This window comes from Vipera berus (genome assembly GCF_964194415.1).
Source record: "Vipera berus genome assembly, chromosome: 12".
Lineage (NCBI taxonomy): Eukaryota > Metazoa > Chordata > Lepidosauria > Squamata > Viperidae > Vipera > Vipera berus.
Genome location: NC_138215.1, coordinates 4,225,552 through 4,243,030, shown reverse-complemented (window position 1 = coordinate 4,243,030; position 17,479 = coordinate 4,225,552). Strand labels below are relative to the sequence as shown.

General features: G+C 46.9%; 2 protein-coding genes across 3 annotated transcripts; one reads left to right on the top strand and one right to left on the bottom strand.

Moving 5' to 3' along the window:
• The first annotated feature begins 652 nt into the window (after window positions 1–652).
• MFAP1 (microfibril associated protein 1) lies at window positions 653–10,017 on the top strand. 2 transcript variants are annotated; one of them, XM_081337612.1, is made up of 9 exons: window positions 653–896; window positions 1,004–1,223; window positions 1,316–1,445; window positions 4,415–4,602; window positions 4,843–4,951; window positions 5,035–5,195; window positions 8,475–8,634; window positions 8,819–8,908; window positions 9,029–10,017. In XM_081337612.1, exons 1-9 carry the CDS (start codon window positions 815–817, stop codon window positions 9,209–9,211), a joined length of 1,323 nt encoding a protein of 440 aa, XP_081193738.1. In that variant the 5' UTR covers window positions 653–814; the 3' UTR covers window positions 9,212–10,017. The 2 variants fall into 2 exon arrangements, with proteins under 2 accessions (XP_081193738.1, XP_081193739.1); XM_081337613.1 differs by having other exon boundaries at window positions 4,415–4,606; window positions 4,847–4,951.
• A 210-nt stretch (window positions 10,018–10,227) lies between these two features.
• On the bottom strand, window positions 10,228–12,499 carry HYPK (huntingtin interacting protein K). Its single transcript, XM_081337614.1, has 4 exons — window positions 12,263–12,499; window positions 11,217–11,272; window positions 10,572–10,623; window positions 10,228–10,448 (listed from the first exon to the last, which is right to left on the bottom strand). The coding sequence occupies exons 1-4, from the start codon at window positions 12,446–12,448 to the stop codon at window positions 10,353–10,355; spliced, it is 390 nt and encodes a 129-aa protein (XP_081193740.1). The 5' UTR covers window positions 12,449–12,499; the 3' UTR covers window positions 10,228–10,352.
• Between the last annotated feature and the right edge of the window lie 4,980 nt (window positions 12,500–17,479).

Genomic DNA, 17,479 nt, shown 5'->3' with positions numbered 1-17,479 from the left:
CGACTGGCGCCGTATCTTGCGGCTCGGGGCTTAGGCGCTCCCACTGCCTCTCAGCCTGGAGCCCGGTCTCCGGTCTCCAAAGCTGGAGCGACACCCCGGAGCCTTCGGGGGCGGCTCCCGGAGAGCGACAAACGGCCCAGCTCCCCAACAGGCAGCAAACGCCGCCCGCCCGCCCGGAAGAAAGGGTGCAGGCGCAACTCCAAGAGAAGATCCCCTAGTGCAGGGGTAGGCAACCTCGGCTCTTTTATGACTCGTGGACTTCAACTCCCAGAATTCCTGAGCCAGCCATGCTGGCTCAGGAATTCTGGGAGTTGAAGTCCACGAGTCACAAAAGAGCCGAGGTTGCCTACCCCTGCCCTAGTGGGTAGGCAACCTCGGCTCTTTTATGACAGCTGCCTCAGGAATTCTGGGAGTTGAAGTCCACGAGTCACAAAAGAGCCGAGGTTGCCTACCCCTGCCCTAGTGGGTAGGCAACCTCGGCTCTTTTATGACAGCTGCCTCAGGAATTCTGGGAGTTGAAGTCCACGAGTCACAAAAGAGCCGAGGTTGCCTACCCCTGCCCTAGTGGGTAGGCAACCTCGGCTCTTTTATGACAGCTGCCTCAGGAATTCTGGGAGTTGAAGTCCACCAGTCACAAAAGAGCCGAGGTTGCCTATAGGCTCTGCCGCCACGGGACCTGACTGGCCGGAAGCGGAAGCGAGCCAGAGCAGCCGGAAGCGGAAGCCCGTTCGCCCGTCAGTCCGGTGTTTACTTCGCGGCGGTCGGGCAAGCGGCCGTCCTTCCTGCAGCGGCTCCCGGGCCCCACGCCGTCATCATGTCGGGCTCCAGCAGCGCCCTCATGAAGCAGCCCCCGATCCAGTCCACGGCGGGGGCCGTGCCCGTCCGCAACGAGAAGGGTGAGGAGGGGGCGGAAGGGGGGGTCCTCGGCGGGGAGGAGCGGAGGGGAAAGAAGAGGGGGTGCCGGGCCCGGCTGCAAGGCCTGAACCCCGCCCGCCTCTTCCAGGGGAGATTTCCATGGAGAAGGTGAAGGTGAAGCGATACGTCTCGGGGAAGCGGCCCGACTATGCGCCCATGGAGTCCTCCGACGAGGAAGACGAGGAGTTCCAGTTCATCAAGAAGGCCAAGGAGCAGGAGCTGGAGCCCGAGGAGCAGGAGGAGGAGCTGGCCAGCGACCCCCGCCTGCGCCGCCTGCAGAACCGCGTCAGCGAGGATGTGGAAGAGAGGTGAGTGGCAGCCGGGCTACCTGGGCCGAGCCTGGAGGCTTCTCGGCCTACCGGCAGAGGCAGAGGGAGGAAAATGGCCTCTTGTCTTCCAGGCTGGCGAGGCACCGCAAGATTGTGGAGCCAGAAGTGGTGGGGGAGAGTGACTCTGAAGTGGAAGGCGAAGCCTGGCACGTGGAGCGCGAGGACACCAGCGAGGAGGAAGAGGAGGAGGTCGACGACGAGGTACGTGCAGACGGAAGGGCCAGGTCTGGCGCTTCGGGTTGGACTGCATCTTCCAGCAACATTTTGGAGGTCCTTTGGGAAAGCGCTGCTTTCTGCAGGAGCAGCAGCAGCGAGCCCTCCTGAGTTTAGAAAAGTGGGGAAATATTTTTGCAGTGTGTCCACTAGCCCAGTGGTTTGACTGGGAGCATGTAGGATCTTGGCCATTTTTCCTCAGCTTTTGCTGGAGATTCTGGAAATTGGATTTGGACCATTTGACATGTAGAGGTCCTTCACCTGTGTAATTGTTTTTTATAATCAAATACTTAATAGACAACGTGTTGTCTGGGTCCGTTAGTAATTAAATGGTATATGTTTACTTCTTCAATCTAAATACAATATTACACCATCAAATGTTTCCTCTCTTCTTCCAGTAGTACCTGTTTTCCCAACATAGGCAAATACAATTCTTATTGTTATTAATAAATATACAATTGAATATCAACATCTTTATTACATTTTTCTCATAATATCAATAATGTCAGTTTTAGATAACTTTTCTAACCAAAACCTATCTTAATTGCATTTGCACTTAATATCCATATGTTCAATCAGTATCCTGTTTTTGCTTTTTATTTTTTTTTAATTTCCCATCAGTGTTCAAAATGTCTCTATTTATAATTTGAAAGTAAGTTATATTTGGGTAACCAAAGGTTCCCTTATTCAAATTTCTTAGCATTTTCCTGTTTCCCTTCTCATACCAAAATCTAATATTCTAATTACAAATCTTTCTAGTTATGATAGTACTTTTATTTTTAGCAATTATCTATTCTCCACCATATTCAAACATCTAGCTTAATAATATCCCATCTAATGGATCAAAACCTCTGTTTTCTTCAGTCTTACCCTAGCTTTCTTCCTTTGCTAACTAACTTTCCAAGTCAATGCAGTTGAATCATCAAGTAATTTTTCCTCTGTTTTTATATATACTGCTCAAAAAAGTAAAGGGAACACTTAAACAATACAATGTACTGTATTTAATAGTAGGATGTCTTATTTTGTGTTCCCTTAATTTTTTTGAGCAGTATATATTGTTTGGAATCAGAAAGACTATTTGGTTAAAGTATTTTTGGAAGAACGAACCCATTGATATTAATTAAACAGCCTCCCTCCTTCTCCAGTTCTCCACAGTTCTCCTAACAGCTCTGTCTTCCATTCAATCAGTTCTTCTCCCTTTTCCTCAAATGTGTCCTTAATTCTTGATTGGTAAGATGTCTTTTCCATTTCCGATATTATCACTCCGTCTTCTCTAGTTATTCTGTTGTCTGAATCTATCGGTTAGTTCCTTCCTTTAGGTCCTCCATCTTTGGATCTGCTTCCTCTAGTTTTCCTTCTATTTTCTGGGTTGCTAGTTCCTTCTTTGTAGTCATGTTCTGGGTTTGTAAATTTAGATTAGAAAATTGTTCTCTTATCTCCTTTGTTATTTCTGGTCTCATCATGAACTAAAGCAGGGGTCAGCAACCTGAAACAGTGAAAGAGCCACTCGGAACCGGTTCCCTCACAAAAGGAAAAACTGGGAGCCGCAAAAAATGTGTGCGCATGTGCGTACATGCGCACATGCGCAGAACAGGGTTTGACTGAAGAGTGGAGCCAAGGCGAGATATGCACCTACCCTGCATATTTGAATTGATTGGTTGAACTTTTTTAGTCCCACTTTTTTTTTGGACTGCACATGGCAGAGGACTGGGAGCCGCAGGAGACGGCTGAAAGAGCCGCATGCGGCTCCGGAGCCATGGGTTGCAGACCTGTGAACTAAAGCAATAGTCTCTTGCATTGATTTCAACATGGAGAGAATTTCTGTCTGATCTTCATCCATATTGTCCTGGTGGTATATCAACCTGAAGACTTTGGGGACAGGTGTTAGAGATAATTTTTTACCATTTGAAGCTGAGTATGGGACATCCATTTCATTTTTTGTAGGTGGTCTTTATAATAAAATTTGTTCATCAATCAAAGATTTGTAATCCAAAATATTCCATCATCTCAAGCAATGAAGTGTGTTTCTCCTGCAGAAAAATAGTTCCAAAACACAGCTCTGAAAGTCAGTTAATATTTATATTCGTAGTTCAGGCAAGCCAGTTTCAAAATAGTTCGTCTCTGCCACACAGATAAGCAGCCCAAGGGTTTTTTTCCCCCTTTCCCAGCTGCAGTCTTCAAAAGTGAAAGTTTCCGAGGCCAAACAGCAAGAGTCTTATCTAAATCTGAGCTTCAACACAAGTTTCCTTTAGGCATAACAAATTGTAGTGCCATAATTCGCCACTAGATGTCATTAACGCTGTTTTCCAGCTTTTTAAATCCAAATTTATAAGTTTTCCAAATCTCTTTAAAAAAAAAGTCTGAAAAACACTTAGTCCCCAAATTTGAAAGCCGTATATATGTATTAATTCTAAATTAATCTTGTAATTTTCTCTATTTACCCCAAGTAATTAGGTCACCGCTTTTCTTTTTCTGAGGGAATGGGGTGGAAATTCCCCTTCCTTCTCTCATTGGGGAGGGTGCTTTGGGCAGTTTTTTCCAGGAAGAAGTCTTAAGAGAGCATAGGTCTGAAAGGTTGCTTGTTAGTGCTTATTGTCTACTGTTGTCAGCAGCTTCTGACTGGCTACACAAATGTAGCCAGTCTTTCCCCCGCTGGTTTGGAGGGCTTCCTTGGATCAAACGGAAGGGCTGCTGCCCTTCCGCGATCAACAAGGGTCCCCTCCTTCCTTGTTGCCTTTATGGGGCGACGTTCGACCCTTTCCAGGCTCCCCAGCGGGGCGAAATTGAACGTGAAAGACGGAGCCCCATCTTCCTGCGCCCCTTCCACCGCGATGTCAAAAAACCCCTTCAACTATGTAATTTTAACCTAGCCATAAATAGATACCTGACAGACTGGTTGGAATGGGGCAGGGTGCATGAACACATGATAATCTTTCCCCTTTAACTCTTCTTAACAGGAAATTGAACGTCGCCGTAATATGATGCGCCAGCGTGCTCAGGAACGCAAGAATGAGGAGTTGGAAGTGATGGAACTGGAAGATGAGGGCCGTTCTGGGGAGGAGTCTGAAACTGAGTCCGAATATGAGGAGTATACAGATAGTGAAGATGAAACTGAACCACGTCTTAAACCTGTCTTCATTCGCAAGCAAGTTCCATTAGTTAAGACAAAGAAGGGGAGGAGGTGGCAGTGGGCATTAGTTTCTTGAGCCTGAGAGGTATTTCACAGCTTTTCTTTTAAAATGTTGGTGGCATATAATTACAGCTCCATTTCGGTAGCTTCCCCGGTGTTTTTCCTGCACCGATGAGTGTGAATTTTAATGAGATTTTCTTCTGGAATTTTTTTTAACACGGTTATTATTCAATTTGGCACAAATATCTGTTGCAGAAAGGACCGAATCACAGTCCAGGAGCGAGAAGCAGAGGCACTGAAACAGAAGGAGCTGGAGCAAGAGGCCAAACGTATGGCTGAAGAGAGGCGCAAGTACACCCTGAAGGTACTGGGGAAGGAAGGAGCAAGCGGTTGAGACACAAGGAGTGTGGTCCTTCAAGAGGTTTACTCTCTCCTAAATTACTGCAGATTGTAGAAGAAGAAGCCAAAAAGGAGTTGGAGGAGAACAGGCGTTCTTTGGCAGCCCTTGAAGCTTTGGATACAGATGACGAGAATGACGAGGAAGAGTATGAAGCTTGGAAAGTGCGAGAATTGAAACGAATCAAGCGCGATCGTGAGGAACGTGAGGCGTAAGTATAATCAGATGGAGCCTTCATTGGGTAAACAGTTAAAACCTTTTATCCTCACAAGAGGGGGTAAAAGAAGATGATTGTTGATGCCAGGTTATTTACTACGCCTGATTTTTTTTTATCCAACCCTCCTTCCCAGTGCGGAATTCCAGAACTAGAGCTTTCCGATGGAGGGCCATTCAGCCTTTGTAAGCAGCTCTAGCACCTCTCAAAGTAGCTTGTTCCATTGCCAAACAATTTTGATCAGTGTGACGTTTTCTAACCAAATTCCTTGTAATTAAACCAATTCTTTATTATTTTACTAGAACAGTAATACTGAGCATATCTACCCCTCCACATTATAATCCTTCAAATATTTGAGGACAGATTTGTGTGTGTGTCCTACTGTTTATTTAGCATACGATGAAAATATGACAGAAGAGAAATAAACATATACACCCAATCCACATAATTACCTACAAAACCTCTACAGTGGTACAGCAGTGGCCTCATAATTGGGTATCCAATTCAGCTATCTAGGCGTTCGTCTTTGGTGTTTCTTCATGCAGATCTTCTAAGGAACTGGAGAGTGCACATTGTGGGCAGTTTTGCACACTGTCACATCTAATTCTCTTTCAGTTTTGTCCAGAAGGTAATTTGGACCATTCTTCTCTCCAGCAGTATCGTATCACCCCAATTTTCATCTTATTAGAAAACTACAAGTTCGTTCTTGGTTATGGTCAGTTTAACCCCAATGTCTCCCACTGTTATTAAAGTACTGTTATTAAGTTCTGTAATGTGTCCCAGAAAGGCATGATCCAGATTTTCTTGCCGGCTTGAAAAAGGTACCACGTCTCCACAATAATATTCTTTTCTTGTGTTGCCCAGATGCTTTTGACTGGACCCACTGTTCTCATTGCCTCAATCTCAGTGCTTGCATCCCTTTCCTTCGCATACGATGCCTTTCCTTTTCCCCTCCCACTTTTGAGTCAGTTATACCCTTCAGCCTCACTCCCAACCCCTACCCAGGGTGGGTATCCTCAGGACATCCCAGCCCTATAGCTGTCCTATCTTTTCTTGAAAACCCACTAGTTCCAGGGAGGACAGCTATTCCACTGCTTCTCACTGTCAGGAAATTCTTCCTTATTCAAACTAGGCTGAATTTCACCCTGTAAAACTTTCATCCATTGATTCTTGTCCTGCCCTAACCCCGTTCTCTTCCCGGTGCTGGTCCTTCCAATATGGAAGCCTGGTCGTCTTTAGGCTAAAGATTCACTCTTCTCGGGATTTTGCATCCAAGCCCTCTTTTTGTTGCTCAGCATCCCTTTTGTATTGTGGCAAGCAAAGTTGGACCTGGTATTCTTCTCCAAGAGTGCCTTGTCGGCCCACGTTCATTCTTGATGCTTCTTGTTTTACCTCACCTGCTGTTAAGCCGCCAGGACCTTGGCATGGAGATTTTTTCTTCTGATACACCCAACACACGTAGTAGAGTGGAAGACATTCACTTCTTTCAACCAAACGTACAACGAATATGTTATCATTTTCACATTTTAAAATTTCCCCATCCATTTTCACCTTTTTAGTAAGTAGAAGAGGTACACGGATTAATCATTTCCTATTGCTTTCGCACAATTGCTTTTGCTCACCTTTCCACTCCCCTTTGATATTTTATGAATTAAGTTTCAGATCTGTAGTCCTCAATGTGTCGTATACTGATTCATTCCTTGGCAGTGGGGTAGATTTGAAGAATCTTACATGGGACCTGTTTTTTTCATCACATACTTGTTTGACTCAACAAATGAGAGTGTAGTTTCTCAAGTTCATAACGTTTATCAGGGATTCATTGAAGATCAGGCATCCAGCCTGTACCCCCAGTCAAAAGGTACACTGAACCTCTGAAAATTTGCTTGTTGTGACTTCTTAGGCCCTTTCAATCAGAATTCTGTCAGGTATGCACGACAAACTAATCTCTTTGTAGATTGTGCATCACAATAACATCATCCTTCCAATTGCTTGTCACTGATGTGGCCATTCCATACTCTTTAAACAGTCCACATTATGACAAAAGATCTACATTGTTTCCATTTTATAAAATTCACAATTTATGATTTTTTTTAATAGGTTCCCATAGATAAACTTTGCTGGAGCTGAATTGCTGGTCCACACTACCATCTTTTGGGATAGATTTTCCAGGTGGTAGTGAAATCATGTTTTGCACGGTGGTGAACAGAAAAAGAATCCGTGGTTGATTGAATCAGAAAGGGAGAAGAGAAAAGGATAGTTTGTGCACCATGTGCTAGGTGACTGCATAAAAACATGCAGCTGTATAGATTAAGTTAGTAGAGTAATTACACTATCAAAAGTGTAACAGCAATGGGGATGGAACAATTGGCTCACCTTTCTAGACAATCCAGGCTTCTGATTTTTCTTCTGCTTTGTGCAGAAGAAAAGGATTCATAAGTTAGTTTGCCAAACTGCTCAAGAGCCCGCAGGAGACATATTCAGTGTCTCTAAAAGGACAACAGAGGTGCTCGTGTGCTGGAAATAATTGTTAAATCCTACTTCTGGCAACAAGGATGGCAAAATATTGAATTCAGCTCTCTGGGGAGTCAACCTAGATAATTGGCTTGAGAGAAAGATCTCCCAGTCAAACTACTTCATTCAAGGTGGCTTGAAAATAATCTGCACCAAATGCCAAGAGACTCCTAAGCATCTTGGCCTGGAAGTGAGTAGTAAAAAGGAGCAGATGTTTCCAATCCCAGAGATGGCTTCTTTTAAGAATAACATCATGAGTAGAGCACTTTCATGACATGGTTACTGATTGTTCCCTCTTTTAAAGTTGCAGTTTCTGCTTTCTCAGAATAACCAGATTCTTCCCATCCAATGTGATAAACGTAAGAATAGCAAGGGAGAAATCACAGGGATAAGTTGCATTTTATCTAGCACCTTATCCATCCAGGCTGCAACACTGAAAGGCCTTCATATGCATAAGACCGAACCTGCAGTTGGTCAAGGGCTGTAATTAGTGACACCTGATCTATGGCCAGTGTTAGTTCTGGGTTCTACAGAAACTATCAAGGGGAGTATTATAAATCCCATGATATGATCTGACTCTCGAGGTGTTAAAAGAAAAATCTTCAGAAGAAAACCTTTCTGTGCTGTCAGGAACACAAAGCTAGGCTGTTGTAATAATGGACAAGCCCCACGGCCGCTTGGCAACCTTCTGTGGTTATGGGGGTCTGCAAGCTGCTAAAAGTCATTTATCGAGCTGAAGCACACTCCTCTTTTTATTCTATATAGGATTGAAAAGGAGAAAGCAGAGATTGAACGGGTAAGGAATTTGACTGAGGAAGAACGCCGAGCTGAGCTCCGAGCCAACGGCAAGGTCATCACCAATAAGGCCGTGAAGGGCAAATACAAGTTCTTGCAGAAATATTATCACCGTGGTGCCTTCTTCATGGTAAGCATTTTGCTGCAAAACTGAAGGAGGATCAAATATCTGTCCAGTAGCCAAACCTGCCCTTTGTTATCCTCTGTAACAGCTTTGTCTTCATCAATTTTATCTCCTCTGTAAACTGGAGTGTTGGGGCCTTTTTCTCTATCCCCAGTAATTCTCAGACTTCCCTGTGCTCTTGGTTCTTTAGGATGAAGACGAGGATGTGTACAAGAGGGACTTCAGTGCACCAACTCTGGAGGATCACTTCAACAAGACAATCTTACCTAAAGTCATGCAGGTAAATGGGAGAGGAGCCTGGTTACGAATTGAAGGCAGGTTGAGCTTTGTGGCTCCCACCAGCAGCACCAGGGCCAGGAGAACAATCCTTCCTACACTTTCTTCTCTCTTTGCTATCTAGGTGAAGAACTTTGGGCGTTCCGGACGGACTAAATACACCCACCTAGTGGACCAGGACACAACTTCCTTCGACTCTGCTTGGGGACAGGAAAGTGCCCAGAATACCAAGTTCTTCAAGCAGAAGGCAGCTGGCGTGCGGGATGTCTTTGAGAGACCTTCTGCTAAGAAGCGGAAAGTGACTTGAGTGGGGAAGTATCGTCTGGATCCCTCTTTTAGCTCTGGCTTTTTGTACAACTACTTTTTAACTTGGGACCACAAAATATTTTCATTGGCCTGAATCGACTAAGCTGGTGCTGATTCAGCTTAACAGACTCTCCTTTAGATCTTTTGCAGTCATGTATTTAATTTTGACTGACTATAAAGACATTTGATCTTTACAGGAAGACTGTTTAAATAGTGTGTGTGTGTGTGTCTGTGTGTGTGTGTGGGAGGGCGGAGAACAAATTATTAAATGACCCATGCATCTGAATTTAAGAGAGAAATGTGCCCTGATCTTGGTTGTTTGCTGATCTGATTGTCATACTTTCAACTAAAAATCTGCATTGCTGCATACGTGTTAAAAGATAGGTGTGCTGCAGAAAAAGGCTGGAAAGCAGCTTTCATGAAAGATGCTAAGCCATTATTTGTTTCTATAGTTTACTAAACAAACCCTACTAACATCATGCATTGTTTTAGTGCTTGTGTGAAGCCAGTGCTCTTATTGATAGAACAGTGGCAGCATTAGATTGTTTGCAAGTAAAATAGCATTAGAGCTAATACAGTGTAATTTGTACAAAAATCACTTTCCAGATAATATTGGATTGTTCCATTTTTATTTTGGAATCTGTTGATCTCACAGAACAAGGTTTGATTTTATAGCTGCAGTTTGGGAACCGGAAGAGCTCATGATCTCTTCAAGGTGGTCTGGCCCCACTGAATTCTGTAAATCACCACTAGAAAGGGTACAGGTAATGATAATCAAAGTTGGGAATAAAGTTTATTTTTCCTATCTCCAGATGTTCCTCTTTACCTTGAAAATAGTCACAAGAATCTGATAGCCTTCTTCTGATTTTCTTTAATGCATTTCTTTAAAAAAATTCATAGGTAGAAAATGTGGACTTCAGTAAAATTCTGAAGGAAGGGTCCATTTAAAAGCGTAACACTTTTTAGTTAATTGGGGGAAGATAACTGATTGATCTGGATCAATATAGACACAGTAAGTTGGAAAATCACAACTTTATTTAGTAACTTCAAAATGTGTCATGCAGTGCATAATCTGCATAAAAAAGACCCTCCAGAGGCATATTTTTCATTTTCTCCACAGAAGTATATCCAGCACAGAGTTCTCAATTGGTAAGGGTGATTAGTGCATCCACCACATTGCCCATGTGTTCCCGTAAGCTGCGTTCTGCTGCTGCCCTAGATATCTCCATCTCATTCATCTAAAAAGAAAAGGGTAATTTTTAGCCAGTACAAGTTGCAGGTATCCTGGCAAGACCTTTCTGAGATGTCAAATACCTCTCTGTTAAAGTCAAGCCAACTTGTTAGCTCTGTGCTAAACTTACAATCAATTCCAGATCCTCTTTCTTGATGGTGACTTTTGCCAGCTCTTTTTCTCTACAACAAGGAGAAATGTTTCGGGGTTATATTCATCCCGACAATAGTACAGTCCTTCTGTCCCGAGTACGCCAGATGGAACATAACAGAAATAATACTGCCTATACAACAGAACCCTAAAAAGCCCAGGATTGGTCTTGATAGCAAAAAACAGCAAGCTGGTATCAGACATCAAAACAGATTTAATTTATTTCAGCTATGGCAAGTAAGCTCAAAGTACAAGAGCAGATCAGTATTTCATGCTGTTAATTTCAAATGAATTTTAAATAAGCAAACTTTTCTAAAAGGGAAATTGTATTATAGTTTAAAAGAGAAAGGATATAGAAAATATCCCATCCCAAAGAACTTCAGGGCATGTCAACCTTCCTGAGTATTCCAACTACTGCCAAGACAGGTAGATTGACGTAGAATGGTATATTTTGCCCTTGCCTGGGAAATAGTATTCCATTCTGTTTTGATCATGTGTTCACTGCCACTCCTAAACTTACAGGCATAATTTCCATCGAGGAAAATCAGTTGAATTCTGTATTTTTATACCTATAAGCCCCAGGCTGGTCTTTGGGAACAGGAGTTTGGAAGTGTTAATCACTCACCGTTCCTGCTTTGCTTTCTGCTCTCTAGACCTTCGGTCCCCTATCACTGACATGGCCTAGGAAAATCAAAGCAAAAGGAAAGCTTAGAAACCTTAAAAGTTTGCATATATAAAAACAAGATTATGCAGCAGGCATTGTAGAAAGTCATCAAAAAGTTTTAAAACTAATTTAATAAAACTAAACTAAACTAAACTTTGAACTTTCTTTTCAGTAGTAGTTCATTGTGGAACCACTTGAAACTGCAGAAGGGTAGTGTGGAAACATCCATGCTTAGCAGGAGTTCCAATAAACCTGAGTAAGGGAATAAAGTAATTTTATTTTCTAGGATAAAGATACAATCCCTAGGCAAAGCTTTACAGGGAGAAACCCCAGAAAACCATGACATATTGTGACTTGTAATTTATGTATTTAGAAAAAATTACTTAGGTTTGTCTAAAATAATAGTACGTTTTTAAACAATGATAAATTTAAGAGAACATCACAAAGATCATGTATGAAAGAAAAAGACACAAGTTGCGTAAGAGGAAGGGCATGGATGTTTGCGCTTATTTATTTTGTTAATATGTTTATTTTTTTAATTGTTTTAAAATTTTAGAATTGTAAGCCACCCAGAGACGGGCAGTATAGAAATTAAATAAATAAATATGAATGCGGGGGGAGATGTAGAGAATTAAGCGTAGGCTTAATTAGGGGGTAGACTGTGTGTCAAGAAGTACGAATTAACCTCTACATTGCTGTGGGTGCACGTGGGAATATGGACAGAACCTGAAATTAACTTGGGGGAGGGCTAATCTTCCACAGGAAGGCAACCCAAGAGGAAGAAAGAAGAGTTGTCAAAGGCAGCAGAAGGGGGTCACAAGGGCGACGGCCCGCAGCAATGGCCGGGCAGGCGGAGCGCTTCCCTCTCGGAGGCCGCGGGGAAGCCCGGCGGGGCCGGGACCCGTTCCGCCTCCTCCTCCTCCTCCCCCCCCTCCGGAGCGCCCCGGCCCGCCCGCCCGCCCGCCCGAGAAGCCCGGGGGGACCCGGAAGGGGAGGCAGCCCCGCACCGTTTCCAGGTTGGAGCTCTGGATCTCCTTCTCCTCCGCGTAGTCGGTCACGCGCTCGAGGTCAGCCGCGCCGCTGTCGTGCTTCCGCGGCTTTTCGGCCGGGCGGCCGCCGGCGCCATCCCCGCCGACCGCGGAGCCGTTGGGCTCGGCCTCCAGCTCCAGCTCCACGTCCCCCTCGGCCGCCATCGCCTCGCCGGTCCCGCGATGACGCACTTCCGGCGCGGCGCGCACGGGCCAACCGCAGGACTCGGGAAGGGGAGACGGGACGCGCTTCCGGCGGAGGCAGCTTCCGCTTCCGGCTGGCGCCGGGGGGCGGTGCTGGGTGGGAGTGCGGCAGGGGGGCAGCCGAGGGGGGCTCGCGGGGAAGTGGGAGGCGGGAAGGGGCGCCCGAAGAAGCGGCGGCGGCCGGGAAAGTCCGCGAGCTTCGGAGAGGAACCCGGGAGGTCTCGGGTCGCGCCTTCCCGGCGTGCGTGCGTGTTTTTTTTTGGGGGGGGGTTGGGGCTCCGCGTCCAGCGGCTGGGGAGGGGCTGGGAGGGGCCGGTGGGAGAAGCCCCTCCGCGGTTGAGGCGGAGATCGGGGGATGAAGCTGCCGCCCACCCTGGCCAAGCGGAGCCCTCGGGGCTGAAGAAGCTTCTCGGTCGGCCGGACCCCCGAGCGCTGCGACAGAGCCTGGAAGCCCCATTTGAAAGGTCGGCCGTCTGGGAAGACCCCCCCCCCAAAAGCAGCAGGTGACGTCATCGTGCAGAGGTTGAACACACGGGGGAGGCGAAAGGGAGTCAGGCCGGGGCAGCCCCTTTTCGACAACCTTCTCTAACAAAGAATGGTTAGAAACGAGTTGGTAGGTGACCTCTCACGAAAGGAGTCAAAGAGTCAGCCCAACTACAAGTCACCTTCTTGGCTGACTTAACTATCCAGCTGGGGCTAATGAACAGTGGCTAAGCTACCAACCGAGGAAAATATTTGTAGCTCAGGATTGAAATGTCGGGGGTCTTTGGTGCCCTCTGAGTTGTTTTCTTGTTGACGTGTGGTTACCCAACTAGGTAACATCATCATTGCTAGTGGCTAAGTAAACTCATTGCATATGATAGCGCAAGACAGCCATAGGCGCTTCTTCTGCACCTGCCTAGAGTCCAGGTTAAAGCAGTTCTTTTGTATTTACTATGTTTACCTTTTTGTGTGTTTTATTTTGGTTTGTATTGTTAGGCAACCAGAATTGTTTTCCTGTAAATGAATAAACAGACTTTTTTTCCTCTGTGCTATGCATGGCAAATTGTTCATGGGCTCCACATTCATCTGCACTAATATGGCCAACCGTAAGTTGCCCTGGGCATTTGACTGCTGGGACATATGCATAACATACAATCATCTTGGCGTGAGTTACAGGTAGTCCTTGAGTTAATGACTGTAATGAAGCCTAGCCATGACAGTCGTAACCCAGGAGGACATTAACTGAATCAGGTTAAGTGAATGAATTCCCATCCCTGATGCCCCCCCCCCTGCATTCATTAATCAAATCACTCTCCAAAGCACCTGAAGGCAGGACAAGGAGCAATGGATGGAAACTAACCAAAGACAGAAGCAACCAAGAACTAAGGAGAAACTTCCTGACAGAACAATTAACCAGTGGAACAACCTGCCTCCAGAAGCTGTGAATGCTCCAACACTGGAAGTTTTTAAGAAGAGACTGGACAGCCATTTGTCTGAAATGGTGTAGGGTTTCCTGCCTGAGCAAGGGGTTGGACTAGATGACCTCTGAGGTCCTTTCCAACTTTATTATTATTAAATGCACAGGTTAAGTGCACATGGGGTACCTCAAGGGGTTGGGAAAACAATGGGGCCCTGGTGCAGAAACTAGCACCTGCCTCCAAGCAGCCAAGGCCTCCCCCCAGCTTGCTTGATATCTAATGCTCCACTTCCCACCCCTTGGGGTTCTACATCTGCTTGGGACTTCTTTGCATCAGCCTCCTGGCATCAATTGTTCACTTTCTAAGATCTACAGAGGTCAAGATGTCGGAGTAGGAAAGAAGAAGCGGCTAGGCCATGTGGCAGAAAAGTCGCCGTCTTTTTCTCACGTTGTGAAACTAGTGGAGTTAATGGTGGGGAAGGGGAGGCATGCAGCCATTGGTAAACCTTTCTTTCGTAAGTACTTGGAGGGGTATGTGTCATAACTTTGGATCAACATCTTGAACTTCCTGGGGTTCCGAAGAATGGGGAGAAGCTGTAAGCAGGGGACAAGGCCTGGGATTAGTAAGGCAGTTTGACCTTAACTGTGATTTTTAACAACTTTCAGGATCAAGCTGAGCCACTCACTGCTGTGTGCACAGTGGCCGCAGTAAAATCTGGGGTCTCAAGACTGAGGCTCTCCAACCTCAAGTATGCTCAAGTACACTGAGAATCCAGCCCATTCAGTGATGGCACCAAGCAAAAGTCCCATTCTGATCCCTTTTCTGCCCCTTCATGTGAGGAGGGCATGCTTTGGGCATGGGGTCTTGGCACCAGAGAGGCTTTCCAAGGGATGAGCAGGCAGATGGGAGAGATACTCTTGGGGATCTGTGAGTGGAGAAGACCTTAGACCTGGCCAGGGCATAGACATGTCACTCCTAAGAGCAAACCTATGAGGGAGGCCACAACCCCGACTTGGTTTTCTTATCTGGACGGTGGCGTGATGATCTCGGTGGGGGCTCCCCAACCATTATGCCCCTGTCATGGACCGACCATCACCTCCTATGGCTAGACTTCCGCTTTGCCACCCCCCCCGCCGTGGGTGCGCGGAACCAACCAGATGGTACTGCCCCAGGCGCCTGATGGACCCGGATAGGTTCCAGGCAGTGCTTGAGAACCCACCTGCACTCTCTGCTCACAGCTCGGCAGATGCCTTAGTGGAAGCCTGGGAAAGGGCAGCCACGGAGGCACTTGACCGAGTTGTACCCCTGCGGCCCCTGACCTGGCGCAGATCCCAGCGAGCCCCATGGTTCACCGTGGAGCTCCGGGAGATGAAGCATCGGAGACGGGGCCTAGAGAGCCGTTGGAGATCTAGTCGATCCGAATCCGACCGGTTGCGACTAAGAATCCTCACCAGGTCTTACCTCGCAGCGATGAGGGTGGCGAGATCCAATTATTTTTCCACCCTCATCGCGTCCGCAGATAATTGCCCGGCTGCCCTGTTCAGAGTGACTCGCTCCCTTCTGAACCAAGAGGTGAGAGAGGAACCCTTACAGGGCCGAGCCGAGGAATTCGGCCAATATCTGTTGGATAAAATCGCTCGGATTCGAACCGGCCTGGACTCCAACTGGGCAGAGTCTGAGGAACAGGACATGGACAGTCTTGTCGACGTCATCTGGGAGGAATTTGATCCTGTGACTCCAAAGGAAGTGGACAGGATTATGAGGAGGTTGAGCTCCTCCACATGCTTACTGGACCCATGCCCTTCCTGGCTGGCTTATGCAGCCCGAGAGGGGACACGAGGCTGGTTTCTGGCGGTCATCTCTGCTTTTCTGAGGGAGGGTCACTTCCCCGCCTCCTTGAAGGAGGCGGTGGTGAGACCTCTCCTCAAGAAGCCCACCTTAGACCCAGCTTCATTGAATAACTTTCGTCCAGTCTCCAACCTTCGCTTCCTTGCGAAGGTTGTTGAGAGTGTGGTGGCGCATCAGCTTCCTCAGGTCCTGGAGGAAGCGGATTATCTAGACCCGTGCCAATCGGGTTTCAGGCCGGGCTACAGCACGGAGACGGCATTGGTTGCTCTGATGAATGATCTCTGGAGGGCCCGGGACAGGGGCCATTCCTCTGTCCTAGTCTTATTAGACCTTTCGGCGGCATTCGATACCATCGACCATGGTATCTTGCTGCGGCGCCTCAGGGGATTGGGAGTGGGAGGCACGGTTCTGCGTTGGTTCTCCTCCTTTCTCCAGGGTCGCTCGCAGTCGGTGTTGGCAGGAGGACAGAGGTCGACTCCGAGGCCTCTCGTTTGTGGAGTCCCTCAGGGGTCGGTTCTCTCGCCTCTCCTGTTCAACATCTACATGAAACCGCTAGGTGAGATCATTCGTGGTTTTGGAGTAGGGTACCATCAGTATGCTGATGACACCCAGCTTTTCATCTCAACTCCAAACAGCATCAGTGATGCCCTCGACGTGATGTCCCGTTGCCTGGAAGCGGTCCGGGAATGGATGGGGAGGAACAGGCTTCAACTCAACCCGGACAAGACTGAATGGCTGTACATACCGGCATACCAGGATACTCAGAACGTTCCATCCCTTAACATCGGGGATGAGTTATTACCCCCTGTTAATAGGGCCCGCAACCTGGGTGTCCTCCTAAACTCACAGCTATCCTTGGAAGACCACATAGGAGCTGTGGCCAAGGGGGCCTTCACTCGGGTTCGACTGGTGCGCCAACTACGACCTTATCTGGACCTGGATGCCTTACATACAGTCACCCATGCACTTGTGACCTCCCGCCTTGACTACTGTAACGCTCTCTACATGGGGCTGCCCTTGAGAGCCACTCGGAAGCTTCAACTGGTGCAGAGTGCAGCTGCACGAACACTTTTGGGGGCCTCCCGATACTCCCATATCACACCTCTCCTCCGTGAGCTGCACTGGCTGCCGGTTGCCTTCCGAGTGAAATTCAAGGTGCTAACAATGACATACAAAGCCCTACATAGCATGGGTCCGGATTACCTACGGGAGCACCTTCTGCCAACGTCAACACTCCTCCGTCCTGTGCACTCCCACAGAGAGGGCCTCCTCAGGGTGCCACCGCTCAAAGAATGCCGGCTGGTGGCCCCCAGGGGGAGGGCATTCTCAGTGGGTGCCCCAACCCTCTGGAACTGCTTGCCTACTGAAATCCGGATGGCCCCCGACCTTCGCACCTTCCGGTGCGACTTAAAAACTTACCTGTTCCAGCAGTCCGGCCTGGCCTGACAGCTCTTGGGGTTTCATTTGTTTTTACTATCGTTTTTACTATTGTTTAATTGTATACCTACCTTACTCTGTACACCGCCCCGAGTCCCTCGGGAGAAGGGCGGTATATAAAAACAAATAAATAAATAAATAAATAAAATAAATAAATAAACACCAGCAGTGGGTTTGTTGGGCAAGGTCACAGGAGCAAGGAAAAGGGAAAGACAACAGCTTCTTTTGGAGGTCCACGTAAGAGGGTGTAAGTAGCCTTCCTTTTTTATTTTTTGAATACTGGTGCCCAGAACTGGACATGATATTC

Bases quoted from the DNA above. Each gene is read 5' to 3' on its own strand.
- MFAP1 (XM_081337612.1), top strand. From the start codon at position 815: ATGTCGGGCTCCAGCAGCGCCCTCATGAAGCAGCCCCCGATCCAGTCC. The intron at 4,603-4,842 runs GCAAGTTCCATT...TATCTGTTGCAG, and splicing joins AAACCTGTCTTCATTCGCAA to AAAGGACCGAATCACAGTCC. The intron at 8,909-9,028 runs GTAAATGGGAGA...TTTGCTATCTAG, and splicing joins TCTTACCTAAAGTCATGCAG to GTGAAGAACTTTGGGCGTTC.
- HYPK (XM_081337614.1), bottom strand. From the start codon at position 12,448: ATGGCGGCCGAGGGGGACGTGGAGCTGGAGCTGGAGGCCGAGCCCAAC. The intron at 11,273-12,262 runs GTGCGGGGCTGC...TGATTTTCCTAG, and splicing joins AGAGCTCCAACCTGGAAACG to GCCATGTCAGTGATAGGGGA. The intron at 10,624-11,216 runs GTGAGTGATTAA...TCCTTGTTGTAG, and splicing joins CAGAAAGCAAAGCAGGAACG to AGAAAAAGAGCTGGCAAAAG.